General features: G+C 43.1%; 1 protein-coding gene across 1 annotated transcript in view; it reads right to left on the minus strand.

Annotated features, from left to right (window-relative positions):
- Positions 1-829: 829 nt before the first annotated feature.
- Positions 830-17451, minus strand: part of PLA2G4F (phospholipase A2 group IVF) — a 403704-nt gene continuing 387082 nt past the window's right edge. Inside the window, exons 19-20 of the mRNA XM_069638816.1 lie at positions 13145-13331; positions 830-4847 (exon numbers count right to left, since the gene is read on the minus strand). Of these exons, the coding sequence (XP_069494917.1) occupies positions 4609-4847; positions 13145-13331 (426 nt within the window). The 3' untranslated portion in view covers positions 830-4608. The remainder of the gene's footprint in view (positions 4848-13144; positions 13332-17451) is intronic.

Raw genomic sequence — 17451 nt, forward strand, 5'->3', positions numbered from 1 at the left:
CACACCCCTACAATAAACCAGGTCAAAGGTAAATGGACCTGCAAATGCCCATCCCAGAAGATAAGTGGAGCAGATATTGTGCACTGACGAAAAAAGTTTCATTAAATGCGGGTCTACGCGTGATACAATTTAAACTCTTAAACAGGTTGCATTACACGCCGGCTAAGCTGGCAAAATTTGGTGCAGAGCATGGGGGAGAGTGCCCCAAATGCGGGGCTCAGTCTGCGGGCTCCTTTCACATGTACTGGGAGTGCCCTGCCCTTCTGAAATTCTGGGGGGAGGTGGCTGAGCTATTGGCTGAAATCACGCAGATACCCCCGCAATTAACTCCCCACAAATACTTGTTTGGAGACATTGGCAAGTGCACGGAGAAAACCAGGAGACTATTTAATGTGGCATGCGCAGTGGCGAAGAAATGTATCCTACACACCTGGAAAATGTCCACACCGCCAAGCATGACCACTTTCCTTCGTGAACTGACATATGTCAACGAGTGTGAGGAACAATATGTTTTGACCCTCCCGGGGGCAAGCCGGCCTAAGGACATATGGGGTCCCTTCCGTATGTATCTATGTGATTTGCTCTCAGATGATGATGAATCCGTATAATGTCAATTGTAAATGTCTTTTTCTTTTTCTGCTTGTCGATTTGTGTGAATTGGTGGGAGAGAGTTGTTGTAGCTGTCGAGACCACTGTTGTTGAACAATAAAAAGAGTTTAAAAAAAAAAAGAAAATAGGCCCTGACTGGATCCAGGTGCAGACCACAATCACCTCAACCCCCAGCCCACAGGCGCGATCATCTGTTCTAGCTAAAAAGAGTGAAAGACAGTTAGTAAAATAGATTTTTATTATATATCGATTTCATGTCTCTTATTACATTTGCAGCAAAACTCTTCATTACAAAACTAACAAAATGATATCAGATAATTTTTTGGCACGATTGTTTTGATTTCGGCGGCGTGGTGGGGTGTCAAGGGGTGTATGGCTGTCTTCTAGATGTTTGCTGCTGGGGGTCCATTCTTTAAAGCAAGGCATTTGTGTAAGCTGAATATGATTTTCATGTGAGACTGTTCAATTAAAACAGTGAATACTGATACTTAATACCCAGAACAGGTGTGTGCATACTCAGTGTACACCCTAGAAAAGCAATACACCCCAAGATCCTTCACCCTGATATTTTTCTTCTACCAACACGCCCTTTTCTATCCCAGAAATTGCCAAACAACCGTGGAACAGGAGCACTAATGCCATCACCATTACACATAATATTTACCCATTAATTCATGTAACCGGAAAAGTTTCAGTGTAAAATGATGATCGGAGATGTACGGTTGCCAATGACAACAAATACATGTGTAGGACAAGGGATCCATGTGATTCCTGCGCACCAATCACTTTCAATGCACAAAATATCGAATATTTGCACTTATTCTCACATATCAATATGGGGGAGACCCCCACAGCCTCCTCTGCCCAACCCCCATTACTAATTAATACCCCTACCCCACAACCCATATATATTTGTGACAATAAGTACAAACATTCAATTTAAAAAATCCCATGTTTTCGGCCTTGCAATGATGGGGATTCAAAATGTTTGTATGATACCTAAGACAAGTGGGTAAACAGGGGAGAGATGGACAGAAATGTTCGGTATTCAGAGAGGACTGAATGGGTTGGGATGTAAACTCCTTTAAAAAAACTGGGACAAGACATCAAATATTTAGTGAGATTCCCCGATTGTAATATAAGAAAAAAAAATCCTCAGACTGAGACTGAATATAGCACAAACTGGGGATGTGCTTTCAAGAAGAGGTATGAGGGATGCTACCAAATTCTGTTGTTCAAGATGCAAAAACCCAGAGAACCAAACCTTGAAACATCTCCTTACAGACTGTGAAGGAACCTAGGATTTCAGATCTCGTTTGTTCAACAGATTTGGTGTGCATTCGGGTAGATCAGTACCACATATGTTCTGGGATTGGATAACAGCATGCCACAACCAGGTGCTCACAATTGCAGTGGCACATGTGTTGGAAGGGTTTAATCTGATGTTTTAGAGGTACTTTACCCTCAGCAAATACCAGATGCCTAATCGGAGGCTCACATTTTTAGATGGGAACTATGACGATAGAGAATGTACCATCATTTGCTTTAATTTGTTTACTCTGCGCTCTGATATTCTAAAAATGTATGAATGATGATAGGATTGTTAAGTCTAATGAATAGGGCACGGTTGTGTTGATGGTTATGTCAGTTTACTGGTTTTCTTCCTCTTTTTTTCTTCTATTTCTTTCTTCTTTCGTTTCTTTTTTTCCGATTTAATGTTGTCTGAAGTAGGAAGAAACCTTGTTTGTAAATGAAATTATCTTTTTTTGATATACATGTATATGTAAAAGATTACACTAACCAAATACAATAAAAATAAAAATAAAAATTAAAAAAAAGGTTGGGTTTGCCAAAAACCCAAACTGCCGATTTGATGGAAATTGAAAAGGAATGTACGCAGGGATTCAATGGGTCAGATTTTAATTATCAATGCTTATGCCACCCCTAACATATTTGAAACCAAAACACAGCTATGAGAAGGATCCAATCAGAGAGTGAAACCAAGAGGTGAGACCGCAATCACTGTCTGCTTACGCAAGCAGCCTAGGTCAGAAGTCCATCACTAGTAAAGGAAGTTGGCAGACTCCTTTCTTCGTATAACTAATTATCAACTTCATTAACAGATCAATGGGCATCATTATGTATTTGGACTTGCGCTAAAATGTAGAGTAAAATAATTATCGGTAACTCTGTTACCTCTGGTTTTGGCATCCACGGATTTACTGTCACGTTTACCGTACCATGAAATTCCAAGATTAAAGGTGAAGTGGAGGAGTTACCCCCTACATATAGCTGGGGGTAACTCCTCCACCTTACCTCCAAACACAGAAAGATTTATTGCAGGTGGAATTACCATCCACAGTAAATCCACAAAACCCTAATGTGAATCCACCAGACCAAGTAGCGTTCTTAGTATAAGAGTTTGGTGGCAATTCCTATGTAAATACCGCCAAACTCATGATGAGATCCTACTGCATGTTTTTACTTGCGGTCCAGGGTCAGTGCTAGGCCAGAATTTAGCTGTATACAAATTCTCAATTTATTCTGCGAGTGCTTGTGGCGTAAATAGTCTCATGGTTGAGTCTCGTGCTTGCATTGTAAATATTTTGGTTTCTTTTTGCAGGGCCTTCTGTTAAGTGGCATCACTTGTCAATCATCATAACTACACATGCAAAAACTCAAAGTGTATCACCACATTACACCTGCTGCTAGACAACTGCCGAAGAAGAACGCTAGAGCTCAGAAAAAACTAACACCGATAGAAAGTAAAAGGACGCTGCTGCAAATCAAGACTGTTGACGGAGTCTAGTGAGGTCTGTGAAGCTGACAATCGAAAAATACATCCACAGCAAACCCTACAGAGAACATGAGCGCGGCAGTCTTAAGAGTGGATTGCAGAGAATTGGGAAACAAAGATAGAGTGGAGATACTTTGAAGAGCCATACACTGCAAGGCTTACTTCTAGGACTGTTATGCATGTCCGATGCAGAGAATACAAATGATGCAGAGTGGAGTTGAAATGGAGATACTCAAATCATTCAGGCATGCTATGAAGGAAGAACATTAATTCCATCATGTGGAAAAGCTTGTTGTACAGTTGGATTCAAATACAGATACTAGGGCAGTAATGAGCCATTAATGGTGCAATGAAAGGGGTTGCTCATTACCCCTAATTACTGGAATGGCTCCATGATTTAGTAATGGAAAGACGGAGGAGGTTGCTCTAGTGACTTGCATGAGTTAGTGTTACCTACGTGGCATTCCAGTGCACACTGTAACCATGAGCACACTACCCACTACACTGGTGTTCTTTGCATAGGACTTGTAGATGCCCCCTTCAGTTCAATGGAATCTTCTCTGTACTGCAGGCGAAGTGCAAAGTTTAAGCAGAACGCCTGTGCCCGCCGGATTGGCCACCAATGCGGTGCCAGTCCTTAAGGTGCTTCATAAGAGTTGCCATGGATACAGTACAGGATCAATCATTTCTTGATCTGTTTCCTCAGAACACAAATAGTTAGCCATTGCCTAGTTATTGCTCGGTTGTAATGTGTAAATTAGTCAGATTGCTCAGGGTTCTGCAGCCTTTGTCCCTCCGGTTGTGTTGGACGGAAACTCCCATCAAACTTAGCCAGCCTAGTTGGTGGTGAGGGAAGCAGGTTGCGGGCCCCTGTGCTAGAACATATGCATAATATTAATAGAGGGCACACCTTTTTTTAGTCTAAAATAAAAAATACACATTTGGTCGTTTGATTTTTTCCATGACGCAATAGGAAATAAACAAACACAAAATAAAGAAATAAAACAAGATTGACAGAAAGCAGACTTAAATAACAATATCATGTGTCAGTTCATGCTCAGTTACAAGCCTACTTTTTTAAAAATTACTGCCAAATCGAAAAAAATGCGTATAGTGTCCTACAAAGTCTCGCCTGGTGCTGGCCATCTGATGCAGAACACGGAGTATTCTCGTAGACCCAGTGTTTCTCCAGAGATGTATGGTCACACAGTTTTGGACAGCTTAGCCTCTTTCCTGTTCTTAAGTGTCCTCCGGTGAAGTGCTATCTTGAGAGCGTCTAGGATGGTGTCTCTATTGTTGAGGACATTGTAGCGGCTGGCTTCCAGCAGCCTATCAAAGTCAAGCGGCTCAAAGGTGAAGTTTGTGGATCGGTAGGGCGAGTTCTTCCCGGAAATCAAGAAGTTGCCAAATGATTTCTCCTCTTCAGTTTCCCGCTTCACACCTAGTCAAAGAGAAACAATTGAACGTAAGCCTTCGGTTTGTGTAAGAATCGGACATATGCGGTGTTAACAGCGGTGACGTGACCTAAACGAATCCCGCAGACCTCCTGCATGCACTCCACCTACACCCAGTGATATTCTTCCAATCAGTGCTAAATCCTAGTCCCAGATGACTGATGGGATCCACTGAGTAATTATGAAGGACCTGTGTTGCTTTCGGCATTATACACAAATTCAAGTCTGCTAATATTTCCAACTGACTGGAAAAAAAACAACTTTCGATTGATAAGGTGAACATTTGAAATGACAGACTCATCTTATACTTGAGCTGAAAAACTTGTGTCAGGAGTGTTCTCCATCCTCTAGGATAGAGGCTGGGCACTTTCCGGGCTTAGCAATAGAAAGCTGTTTCAGCCATCCTCTGCTCACCTATTTGGAAATCTGTGATCGTGCAGTTCGGCCTAGCTCTCAGGATTGGAGTGGGCTGCTCCAAGTTGCAGCCTGAAATGTAATCACAGTGAATAAAAGCAATGTCTTGAAAGAAGTCGTTTTTATGTGTCTTACCCATCACTCATTAGCAATGAACAGCAGTAACAGCCATGCTCACAAAGCACGATGCCACCGGGATGCAACCGTTTGGGGCTAGTCTCACCAACACATAACCTGGGCCTGCCCACAACATCTCAAACAGACTCCGCTGGGTCGGTCCCCCCTGCTCTCTTGCCTTAAAATAGAACTTTAAGTGGTAAGAACTCTCCTTCCTGATGGAGAAGATGGAGAAACCCAATCACAGATCAACAACAGCCCAGAACTGTAATGGTTTGGTTTGGTACCAAAACTCCATAAGCAGCCTCCCCAATTACTCCAATCCTCCTGTTCTCCCCAACTTGCCGACACCTTCTAAACCTATCACCTTATTCTACATACACACCCCAACTCGCACACAGTAAGCCAGGCCTGCGAATACCACATGATCTGTGACAGAGACATGCCAACGCTCATCTTTTCAGCCCTATCTCCAAACCCACAACCCAAAACTTTCGGCTAACCAAATATCTCCGCCCAATGAATTGTCCGATTTTGGGTTCACCCTTCTGGATAAAATACATACCCTGGTTTTACGTGTTTTAAGGATTTTTGGAATCCGAAATAAACTTCTTGACTGACTGAAAAAATACATAGCCAAATGTGACCACCAAAACAGATAGAACGCCACCCACATTCAACAGTTAGCTACTTCTGGTTTTTACCCATGAACATCCCAGGCTTGGCAGCTACCCCCCTCTAGCCTACTAACAAACCCCAGCCCTCCTCTTTCGTAGCACAGCCACATGCAACGAGGCAGCCAAAATGGAAGAGGTACGCTATGCACGACCACTTTCAATGACACTACAGATCAACGCCTGGGATCAAAACGTCACAATCCTGACCTGCATTAGCATGAATGCAGGCTCCCAATGTTTTCCCCCAACTTCCTTCCAGATCTTGCCTTCATGTGGGAGGTCCCTCCCAGCACTCCACCTTCTTCCCCCACCGCTACCCCCTTTTGCACCAAATCGCTCTACATATTTCCCCCAAAACTCTTATGTTTTCGAAAATGTGTTCATATTGGAGCACAGTTCCTTAACATGCAATTAGGTAGGATGCATGATCCAATGGCAGCATCGCTACACTACATTACATGGTGACCCAAGGTGTCGGACAGTCTGGACTCGGTTTGCACTCAGCCCACTGTTGAAGGCATCGAGCCTGTTGAGGCAATGCACAGTGCCAGGCCCAATGGGCTGCATCCATTCCAAATTGGGGCAGCCATTAGTTTAGTGGCAGTCGACACATTCAACGTTTGTGTGCTTCTTCCTGGCTAACGGTCAGGATGTCGTTTAAATCTTAGCAACCCGGTCATACTCGCCAGAAAGCATCCTGGCTCACCGTGCCTCAACACATTTCAGGCAATCAAGCCAAGCCAATACAAAGCCAGAACTGTAACCCATTTACACCCTGGTGTGGCAATGTCCAGCTTCAGGTTACTAACCTAGAATTTAGAAAGGAAAGCGGCATTTGGCGCACCTGCAAAGTCCAACCTTGATGCTCCCCCTGAACGGGTTTAAAAGGGCTACCACCATCCAGGGGGCTCCTCATAGTCAGTTTTCAAGGATACCCACCCAGTGGAAATCCTCTTGATCCTTGCCGTCCAGGTCTCCATGTAATAGGTGTGCAATGCATTGGTGGTTTGAGTTTAGTCCTCGGACAGTGTGCCAATTGGCACCCTTGTTGGCATGCTGTGTAGAGAGACCAACAAATGAAGGGTTGTGAAGTCTTTGCACCCACCGATCTCCCTGATTGTGGAGGAAGAATAGCTCAGGGGCAACGCACTTGTCTTGGAAGCAAGACAACACAGCGCAACACAGATTTGAATCCCGATCCCACGCTTAGAAACCACTCCCTGGTATTAAGTGAGTTAGAAAATAATTATTATAAATATAATCTGAGCAGCTCTGATCTAAAATTGTGGACAGTGTGAGAGGCTGGATACTAGATGTCAAAAAGCTCAGGAAATGTCCATTAAGCAATCTGTGGCTGGTTTTCTACTACATTAAATCATATTTATAATAGTCACAGTTTTCTCTAGCATTATTTAAATTGCTTTCCGTGGCTGCCATATGGTACAAGGGATGGTCTGGTCTGACTCACTGAGTATCCAGTGAAAATGTTGCCAACAAACATGTAGTCGTTGAAAAAGCTGTGGTGAAAAAACCTCTGTAGTGAAAAAGTTGGCAAGCAAAAAGTAGTCAGAAAATGCCTCTGAAAAGTAGCCAAAAAGGCAGTGCTGCTAGGATAATTGCCAGGATTAAGGAGGGTTTAGTGGGGTTGTGATTGCCTAGTTTAGGGTTCAGATAGGGGTTAGGGTAATAGTAATGATGTTTGTTAAAATTAGGGTAAATTAGGGTCTGGGTGGGTGCTGCAGCGCTGGTGGTGTTGGGGTTAGAGTAGATTAAGTGTCAGGAAAGTGTTAGGGTAGAGGTTATGGTACGGCTAACAGAGCAATGGTTTGGGTAAGTGTTAAAGCGATACAGAGGTTCGGAGAGGGCTGGTGATGTTGGCGTAGGATAGAGGTTGGGATAGGCCTCGTGGTTAGGGTGAAGTAAGCATTAGGCTTAGTGTTAGAGCTGCAGTTAGGGTAAGGCTAAGGTTAGGATTCTATTTATTTTGTATTTAGTAACATGCAGATAAAATGCTTTAATATTCTGAAGAGTTAGTGTTCTGTAAGGGTTCAGGGAAGAATAGGAGTGGAAATTACAGTTAGGGGAATACTTAGGAACGCAGTTAGGGTGATTTTGGAGGTTGTATTAGAGGTTTGGGTCAAAGTTAGGATTTCAGCCTTGTACTTTTGTGTATTTAAACATAGATTGATTGCAACCTTATCACTGGCAACATGTTCCCACTTTGCATTGCATTTATTGAATTACTACATTTTTTTAAACAACTTTTTGCTAACTACATTTTCACATGACTACATTTTCCTGGAGACATTTTCACATAGAACCACTCACTGCGGTGGGCACCTTTATTGGTGTGGTCCTTTAACGATCGTATGCACAAAGGGCATTTTTCAGGCGTTATCACATGCAGGACTGGTAACAGAATGCAATTAAGGCAAGGGGAAGGAGAACAAGCAACTCTTACTTTGCACAATTCTGCAGAGATCCCATGTGAGCTATGGAACATGAAAGAACATTGTGCAGAAAACACTGTTGGACAACTAAAGATGGGCTAGAAGGAGATGCAATCTGCAGCCCAATTGCAAACTGTGCAATCAGTAAAGCTGGGATCAAATCCCGGTCACCCATTTCACCAAATGGTTTCCTCATGATCAAATGTCTTTACCTCACTTTGCTGCTAACACTGTGAGCAGCAAGATGTGATACTCTGTGCATAATACACATATCCTCGCTCACACATTTTGTAATACACTACAGTGCTCCTTCATATATGGCCATATGTAGAGTGCACAACAAAGACTGAATTGTCTCTTAGCACGCTCATGACAACTTCATTTGTGAGCAGGATTTCTCTCAAAGAACAGTCAAATAAATGGTGGACTGCTAAATGGGTGGTGGGTGAGGGGGCATCGTTGGGGCTGTTGCATCATGGGCCATTGTTTTGAACTTGACCCCCAGCCAAAGGTCACCTGTCCTCCTTTGCTTGTCAGTCTCTAAGTGCGCGAGTGGCCAGAGCCTACAATGATTGCTTACGGGAATTCAGGACGAACATTTATTTATTTATTATGAATTTTTATTCCATCGCACCACAAGCGCCCAGGCCTCAGGGCCCACAAACAACAGACAAGGACACATGACCCAAACAAAAAATCCAAAATGATGCACAAGGAAAGCCAGGGTACCGAGCTCAGCAGTCAAGGAAGGGCATCACCTTGGTAGAATAGGATACCTAGTCAAGTGAAATGTTGAAGAGGAAGGTTTTCAGATCCTTCTTAAACTTTGTGGGTGTTTCAACAGCTCTGCTACTAAGCGGTAGCACATTCCATGTGCTGGGGCCTTGAGCATTAAAACTACGGCCACCTGCCTTCAGCAGCTTAAACCTTGTTGGGTCAATCTAAGATGATGTTGTGGTCTAAGTGGGCGATTTGGGACAGATGGCGGGAGGCGCGCTTTAAGATATTCAGGAGCAGCATTCACCACACATTTATGTGTCAATGTGAGAACCTTGTGGGTAATGCGATGTTTCCCTGGTAGCCAGTGTAGGCCCCTTCTGGTAGCAGTAATATGGGAGCATCTAGCCAGGCCTGCAAAGGCCCGCACTGCACCATTCTGGTTAACCTGTAGCGCAGCTATAACAGAGTTAGTGCAACCACTAAGCAAGCTGTTACAGTAGTCGAGATGGGTGTTTATGAGAAGTGAGGCTAACCTTGCCAGTTTTCTTGTGTGAGAAAAGGTTGTGTAGAAGCTTGTTTACCAGACCGCAGGTAGATATAACAGAGGCCACATGTTGACACAGAGTTCCACGTCCAAGACCACGCCAAGAGTTTTTACTTTTTTTTTTAACTGCAATGGACATATCCATGATTTGAAAGTTTGCATACTCAACTGGAAAGGATCTCAACTTTTGACTGGAGGCAACAATAAGCAACTCAGATTAACTTGCGTTTAACACAAGGGAATTTAAGGCCTTATAGATGGTGTTCAATGTTTCCAAATCCGCAAGATATGAGCCAGAGAGTTCAATGATGACTTGTGTGTCATCGGCATAATTAGCCACTAGTACGCCCATGCTAATCAACAAAGGTAAAAAAGGGATCATATAGATGTTGAATAGCATTGGGGAGATGCAAGACCCTGTGGAATGCTGCAGGTGATGAGAGATGGATCACAAGAGACGTCACCTGCATTTACTCTTAAGTTCCCTTGGGCCCAAAAAAGAAGAAATCCAAAGGGCCGCTTTAGGCGAACAGCCAGCAACTGACTGAAGTCTGTCTGCTAATAGTACATGGTCCACGAGATCAAATGCCGAAGATGAATCTAGAAGCATCAAAACTGATAAAAGCCCTTGGTCCATACTCTGGAGCAAATTGGCCTTGAGATCCAGCATAGCTGTCTCTGTGCCAAAGCCTTTCTTAAAACCAGATTGGCAAGGGAGCAAGATGTTATGATCCTCTACATGGTCCTGGAGTTGCAAGTGTGCTACTTTGTCCAAAACTTTCAACAGACATGGCACATTAGTAATGGGACCATAATTATCTGGAATGAAAGGGTCCAAGGATTCCTTTTTTAAAAGGGGGGTAACCCAGGCCTCTTTTAAAGAAAGGTAGACATTGCCTTCACGAAATTATTAATTGATGTACTTGATAACCCATGGGCAAAGGGTTTCCCGACATTGTATAAACAGATTCACAGGGCAGGTGTCATCCTGACAAAGAAGTAGGCTTCATAGCCTCAATAGTTTCTTAGACAAATGATTCAGTACAGGGAGTGAAGTCAAAACTAAAGATTCAGGATGGGGAGAGGCCACTGCTTTGTGAGCTAATGCTTCCATTTCCTGAGGTGAGCACAAATCCCTAACCTGCAGAGTATTCATTTGATGCATAGTGACCTTCTTGATAAACACATCATGAATAGCCTGGCACCATAGCTTGTCTTTTACTGGAATAGATGCGGGGGGGGGTGGTGAGGATTCAGGAGGGGCTTACTCTTGAACTCGCTCAACATAGAGAACAATTCCTTGGCCTTGGAGCTAGACTTGGCACTTTGAATTCTGCTCTTGTAAATATCAGACTTTGCTTTTGTGTTTGCCTCTTAAATATTGTTTGACGAAGGTCTTATAAGTGGATTAAGTGGTGTCAGATGGATTTTTATGTCAGTCACGCTCCGCACCACGTTTCTTTTGTCTGATGAGAATAATGGCATCATTGAACCAGGGTTTCTTTATGGCTTCAGATTTAATGATTCGAGTCCTGAGAGGCGGCAATAAATTTGTCGCATGAGTAAGAGATTTAAACACGCCCTTAGCACTCAAGGGTTTAAGCTTGGTGGATGGGGAAAAAATTATTGCTTTGTAAGTTTGCAACTTTGTATCCTCTGCAAGGGAACACTCTGCCAGCAGACAATGTGTTAATACGTTTTCATCATTGCAGGGTAAATATACTGCTGGAAAAACACAAAGTCGCAACATTGCATCACACACCGGCATTCAGAGTTCCGGGAGCATCTGTCTCTCTGAGTCCTTGAAAACACTTCTTTTGTATCTGTGGGATGTTTTGCAACAGTAGCAGCGTCCGTTTTAAAAGTATCTTTAGGTAAAGATGCCTGCAATTGATCCATGTGTTCTTGCGTGTGGACTTTGGGACTGGCTAGAAGAAGCTTTATGCTCTCTATTGGGGAGGGTGTGCGTAGTCATTGTTTCTGTGACTGGCCCTGCCTCAAGATGGGGGCGACGTGAGTATGACCAGGGGACTCCTCACATTCTCCTGCCCCAGGCTCATCATCATCGATCTTGGGAACCACCCAACCTCTCTAGTCACCCCCACGAACAGTACAAAGGAACAGGCAGAGGACTTTGTCGCAAGCTGTATGTAGTTTGTCCACATAGCACAACTGAACATGATGCACAGATGGAGATTGAACTGGTTACAGCATGAGGTTATAATGATTATCCTCCTTAATCCTATTATTCTTCGTCAGCGGTCTTGGTGTGGTATATTGATCAGATAAGAGAGCTATCTATTTGCTCATTCAATTTCTTGAGACTCATTATGAGTATGCCGACCTGGAAATAAGGTGCAGGTAACAACGTGTACTGACACATTTCCAGACCGGCAAACTCCAAGTCTGCCGGTAGGGGCTATGATCTACCGGCAGGCAGGCCTGACCCGCCGATAGTTCTGTCCCCTACGGCAGACAATTGCCACAATCACCGGCACCAGTATTTCTGGTGCCGGTGATTGCGGCATCCCATGGAATACTATGGGACTCCATAGGAATGAGGAGTTACTGTCGTCTCAACCATCCTTAGTATGCAGGTAATACCGGGATATCAGGTGGCAAAGACGGTACGACTGTCCCCCGGTATCCAGTCAGAACTACCAGCGCGATACTGGGGACTTGTAATGAGCCCCTTTGTCTCTATATCAGGATCCCAGAGGGAAATGTACAGAATGAAAGCTAGTAGTGCATTGTTTGGAGGACTTAGCAAAGAGGATGAACCCCTTTTGTACCGTCAGCACAAAATCCATGAGGAAATGAAAATAGACATTCCATGCAGGCAGCGACCCATTGACATCTGAACACTGAAACGATCAACACTGTTGCATGGACAAAGCACACTTTTAAAACAGCACTTTTCTTTTAAAAATGGAAAATTATCTTCCATAAACAACACCTCCTCACAAACAAACACATAATTGTTCACCTGAATTGTACTCCAGCCTACCAAATTGGATACTATAGTATTTAATTTATTGCTTTTGAGAAAGAATATTCCTGTTTGAAAGAATCACATTTTTTCTTTTCATGGTAACCTAAACCAAACCCACTGAATCTTAAAAGCAGATCAAAATATGTGTATTATATAGTGTCATAATCCCATCTTGAGGTTCTGCTGAAGAAAACACTCTCAGCATGGCTGTTTATTATGATATCACCAGAACCCATCCACGGCATCATTGGGCCATAATGCACAGGCCCCCGATATGTATCATCCAGTTACATCATGCTGTTTGGCGGCGCCCTTGAAGCACAGATGAACCCAAGGGCTATTGTTGAGGAACAACTGCTCTTCGACCTACCTGGCTCTTTGTATTTGCAGAATGTGTGATTGACTAGTGGGAAGTGAATCACTATTGGGGCCTTTGGATTCTTGGCATCCATGAACATATAGCATTCCTTCGGCTTCTTCTCATCTTCCTCGTTCAGCTCAATCTTCGGGAAGGGGATGCCTCGCTCCCGGCAGTACATCTCGGTCAGCAGTAGGACCTGAGGTCAGGGGACACAAGCGGCAGAAGCATTTTTGGAGTCTATTAAAAAAAGGTTGATGCTGGTCATTTCCCGTCCCAACACAATCGACTCGCCCAAAATTTATTCTGACAAGGACGCCAAAACAGTTTGAAATGGGGTAATCATTCCACACTGCAGAAAGTAACCGAGTGCTTCCCACTTTCTCCTCTGCACAGTTTTAAATTCCATTAACCTTATTAACTCAAATGCAGTACAACAACTAATTCTCATGGTTATTTCTTGATAATTATACATACAAAAGGCGCATCCTACATTAAAAGAATGTTGTTTTATAATCTGGATTTCAAATCACAAAAACAAACCTATATATGTTGATAGAGCTTATATTCTTTAGATAGACTAAGAGGAATCCGGAATTACCAATATTTTAATAAAAAGGAATTCAATAACATGAATGAAAACTGTTTGTTTAGATTGATACTACAACTTATTTTGTAGAAACACAATAGGGTGGTGGGGTGGTCTCTAGATGTGATTTATTTGCCCTCTAAGTTGATGACTGAATGCCTTTCTGTTATATCCAAAGTAGTTTTAACTTGAAGAATTGCATGAATGTAGTGGGTTTGGGTGAATTAGGGTTTCTTTCCCACATGGGATATCATCAAGCAGCAAGCAGCAAGCAGCATGCCACATGCACTGAACTGTGCGCGGAACACCACAGAATGTCATTCACAATCCTGCTGGGATAACCCTGTGCAACATTATCCTGTGCGCATATGTTCAGCAGATCTGACTATAAAGATATGCGGAGCAAGAGAATCCCGCTTCAAAAGCTTCCCAGAAATGCTCCACTGAGGAACTTCACAAGAAGCAGACGTTACTTACCAGCATTCTGCTCAGAAGGTGTGCGACAAACAGCAAGGTAAACTTAAACGTCTTATATATTTCATATGGCGCGTGGCTGTTCTATGTGAATTTATTGAAAATAATTCATCACATTTTTTTAATTGATCGATTTAGCCGCAAGTATAAGCAGGGGGAGACCACCACCACAACCCCCACACCCCTCACCACCCAGCCTTACCCCATACATTTTTTATTTGCCTAAACCCACCCCAACATATATTTGGGGCAAAATTCAATCAAAAAAATTAGATGAATTCTCCTTCGATTAATTCCACTGTGGCAAAACCTCCTGTTACCGCACGTGACACTGCAGGTTGGTATAACTGGAAAGACTCTTATGTTTTGCAGCTAAGGAATAAGGAAAACATTCTGATAAAGAGGCTCCCGATTCTCAAACAAAAATGCAGACAGTGCAAACTGCAGCACCCATTCGCAAACAGGATGTATTTCACTGAGGAGGCCCAAAAAGACCAACACATGTCTGAGGTGGTGTGTGTTCATGTGCAGATGTGACATTGCCTGTGGTGGTGTGTGTTCATGTGCAGATGTGACATTGCCTATCAGTTTATGCTGGACTCTTCCCATTGGTGGAAAACCAAGACTGAATTGCATATGGTCGGTCCCCTCCTGCATTGGCATAAACAGGCTAAAGAATAATGGTATGGACCACTGCCCAGAAAAAAAACACAGTAATACGGCATTATTGTCACAGGGCCAGGCCATACCAGATGCTAGTGACCCGACTCCCTGAGGGATCGGTCTGAAAGATGCATCCCACTTGTAAGCATGGTTTTACTGGGCCACAATGGCTACATACACATTGGTGATTGATAGTAGGTAGTTTTACAAAGTTAGAAGAGTAGGATGCTGGGTATCTACTCCACAACTTTATTGCTAATATTAGCAACAGCATGTTGCTTTGACTATTCTATTTTTTATGAGTGTAAAAGACAATTTATTACAAGTGCAAAACCGTGTTGGTTTAGTGATAAAATTGTGTAGGGAAGACATTGGTACCGTCGGTTCTATGGGATTTGGTGGAAGCTTTTTCAGCAAAGTAGATTTTTACAGGAAGGGTTTGCGGCAAATACGTGCAAGGGAGACCCCCTGCAACTCCCCCCTTAACACTCCTACATTAATTATTCTCCTAAACCCACTCCCCCCTCCACTCCGGCACATGTCGCTGAAAATATTAAATGAAATCTACTTTGAAAAATTCTACTGCAGCAAAAACTCCCCATCCCTGTACCATCGAATGTTTCTCATACACACAAGGTTAACAAGCATTGAAACATAGATTCACCCAGAAAGTGGACCCATGACAATAGTGCTGTCCCATAGTAAGCCTGCAAGGTTCTCAGGGTGAGTAGTTTCTCTTGCACTAATGCACAGAGAACAAACCTTCTCCTGAGTCGTGCTTCAGGTACAGCAATGCCTTCTGCCACAAGACATGCCACAGCTCCAGGTGGGCATTTAGACCACATTTGAGGTGGAAGGTAGGCTCTGACCTGCAGGGTATGATTTAAATCCTGGCAGTTGGCACCTATAACGTGTACAGATCTTGGAAAGCTGCCTCAGTTGTCACTCACAAGTTCAAGCACATATTCTGGGTCTTGGGAAGCCACAACAGTTGGCAATCATTACCTTAAATAGCAGCTCTAGTTAGCCGTGAAAGGAGGCACCCTTTATATTTAAAAATATAGGTCACCAAGACCATACCAGTTGGCTCCCAGTGCCAAGACAAATATCACTGGAGCTAAAAATTTAGAACCTAGGATAAAAAGATCATTTCTCTTTTTTTCCTTCCCACAAAAACGGTTAGTTTTTTGTAAACGTAATAGGCTTTTCAAGATTGAGAATAAAAGAGAAATATATCAAGTAAAAACAGACTACAAGGGCTAATCTACCACATATTGATGTTGCAATACCTGCTGAATGCCATCAAGTAGTCAAGAGATGACAGATGGATCGAGGGGTTATCAATCCGAACACTCATTTTACAGTGGCAGAGGCATCTGGAGGCCTCCCTAGAGAAACACTTTTCACATTCGTGAAAACAGCTGCTCTAAAAGTAGGAAGCGTATTTGAAATCCTTTGCATAATGAAGGATTTAGACCAAATAGAATTTGCATCATGCACATATTTTGAAACAGCCTTAGAAAACAGACCATCAAAATTGGTTTGAGGCAATTGAAGATATCTTGAATATGCTACTAGACATGGGCCCATAACATCCCAGGGATTAAGACTAGAACAGCCAATTAGATCTCACCCAAACAGGAAGCATACTGATCCTTATACGCAACAATAGTAAATGATCTTGAGGAGACACTTTAACACAGTAGGAGCACTTGCTATGGAGATTGCAGCTCTAAGAAGGGGGACTTTCATTCGGCACCCTCAAAGCCATGGTAGGAGAATACCGAACAAAGCAAGAAGAGATACCCAGATGGTACTCCACTAAATCGAGTCAACTTGAGGCAGCATTTTCTTAGATCACGCCACACAAAAAAGACAAATCACTAGCGAGAATCATGCCAGCAGGATGACATTGTTGAGAGAGTGAATAGAATTATAAAAGGGGCAATGAATAAATGCATTCTTTCCTCTGGGGCTAACTGGGAGGATTGCTTGACTTTCGTAATGAGAAGTAGAAATATTTTACCACGCCATTCACAACGTGGTGGTAAAGCACCATTTGAATGAAATGGTGAAATTCTATTTGACATGCCAAGGTATATGCTGGATTTATGCAACCCTTCCAGGTTTCCTTACCAGGTCCAATCATCACACTACTGAGAGATTCTCTGAAGGCAGAGAAAGAGCTCCTCACTGAAAAGAACATTATTAAGGAAGGGTACGTGGGTTTTTGAGAAATTGCATGATGCAGATATGTTTGGTCCTAAGCACAGGCAACAAGTGCAGGTTATCAAGCTGGTTGGTACAAGAACCGCAGTCCTTCCATCTTTGCTCCTCTGGTCCACAAGAATGGCTCCCTTCTTCTGGATGGTCGACCAATGTTCATCTCCAGATGATGAAAACTCTAGGTTCCTCACAAAAGGGTTAAATCAGAAGTCACAAATGTTTTCTCAGGTTGTTTCTCCTCATCAGCAAGTATAACAGAAAGTCTCTTGTATTCACAAATGTTAGGGGGGTGACTCCCCTTAACCCTCTTCAGGTTATTCAATGGGTTTCACACTGTCAGGGGGAATTACTCCCTTCCCCTGGCCTT

Source organism: Ambystoma mexicanum, chromosome 14 (assembly GCF_040938575.1).
Source record: "Ambystoma mexicanum isolate Mex_15411 chromosome 14, UKY_AmexF1_1, whole genome shotgun sequence".
Classification (NCBI taxonomy): domain Eukaryota; kingdom Metazoa; phylum Chordata; class Amphibia; order Caudata; family Ambystomatidae; genus Ambystoma; species Ambystoma mexicanum.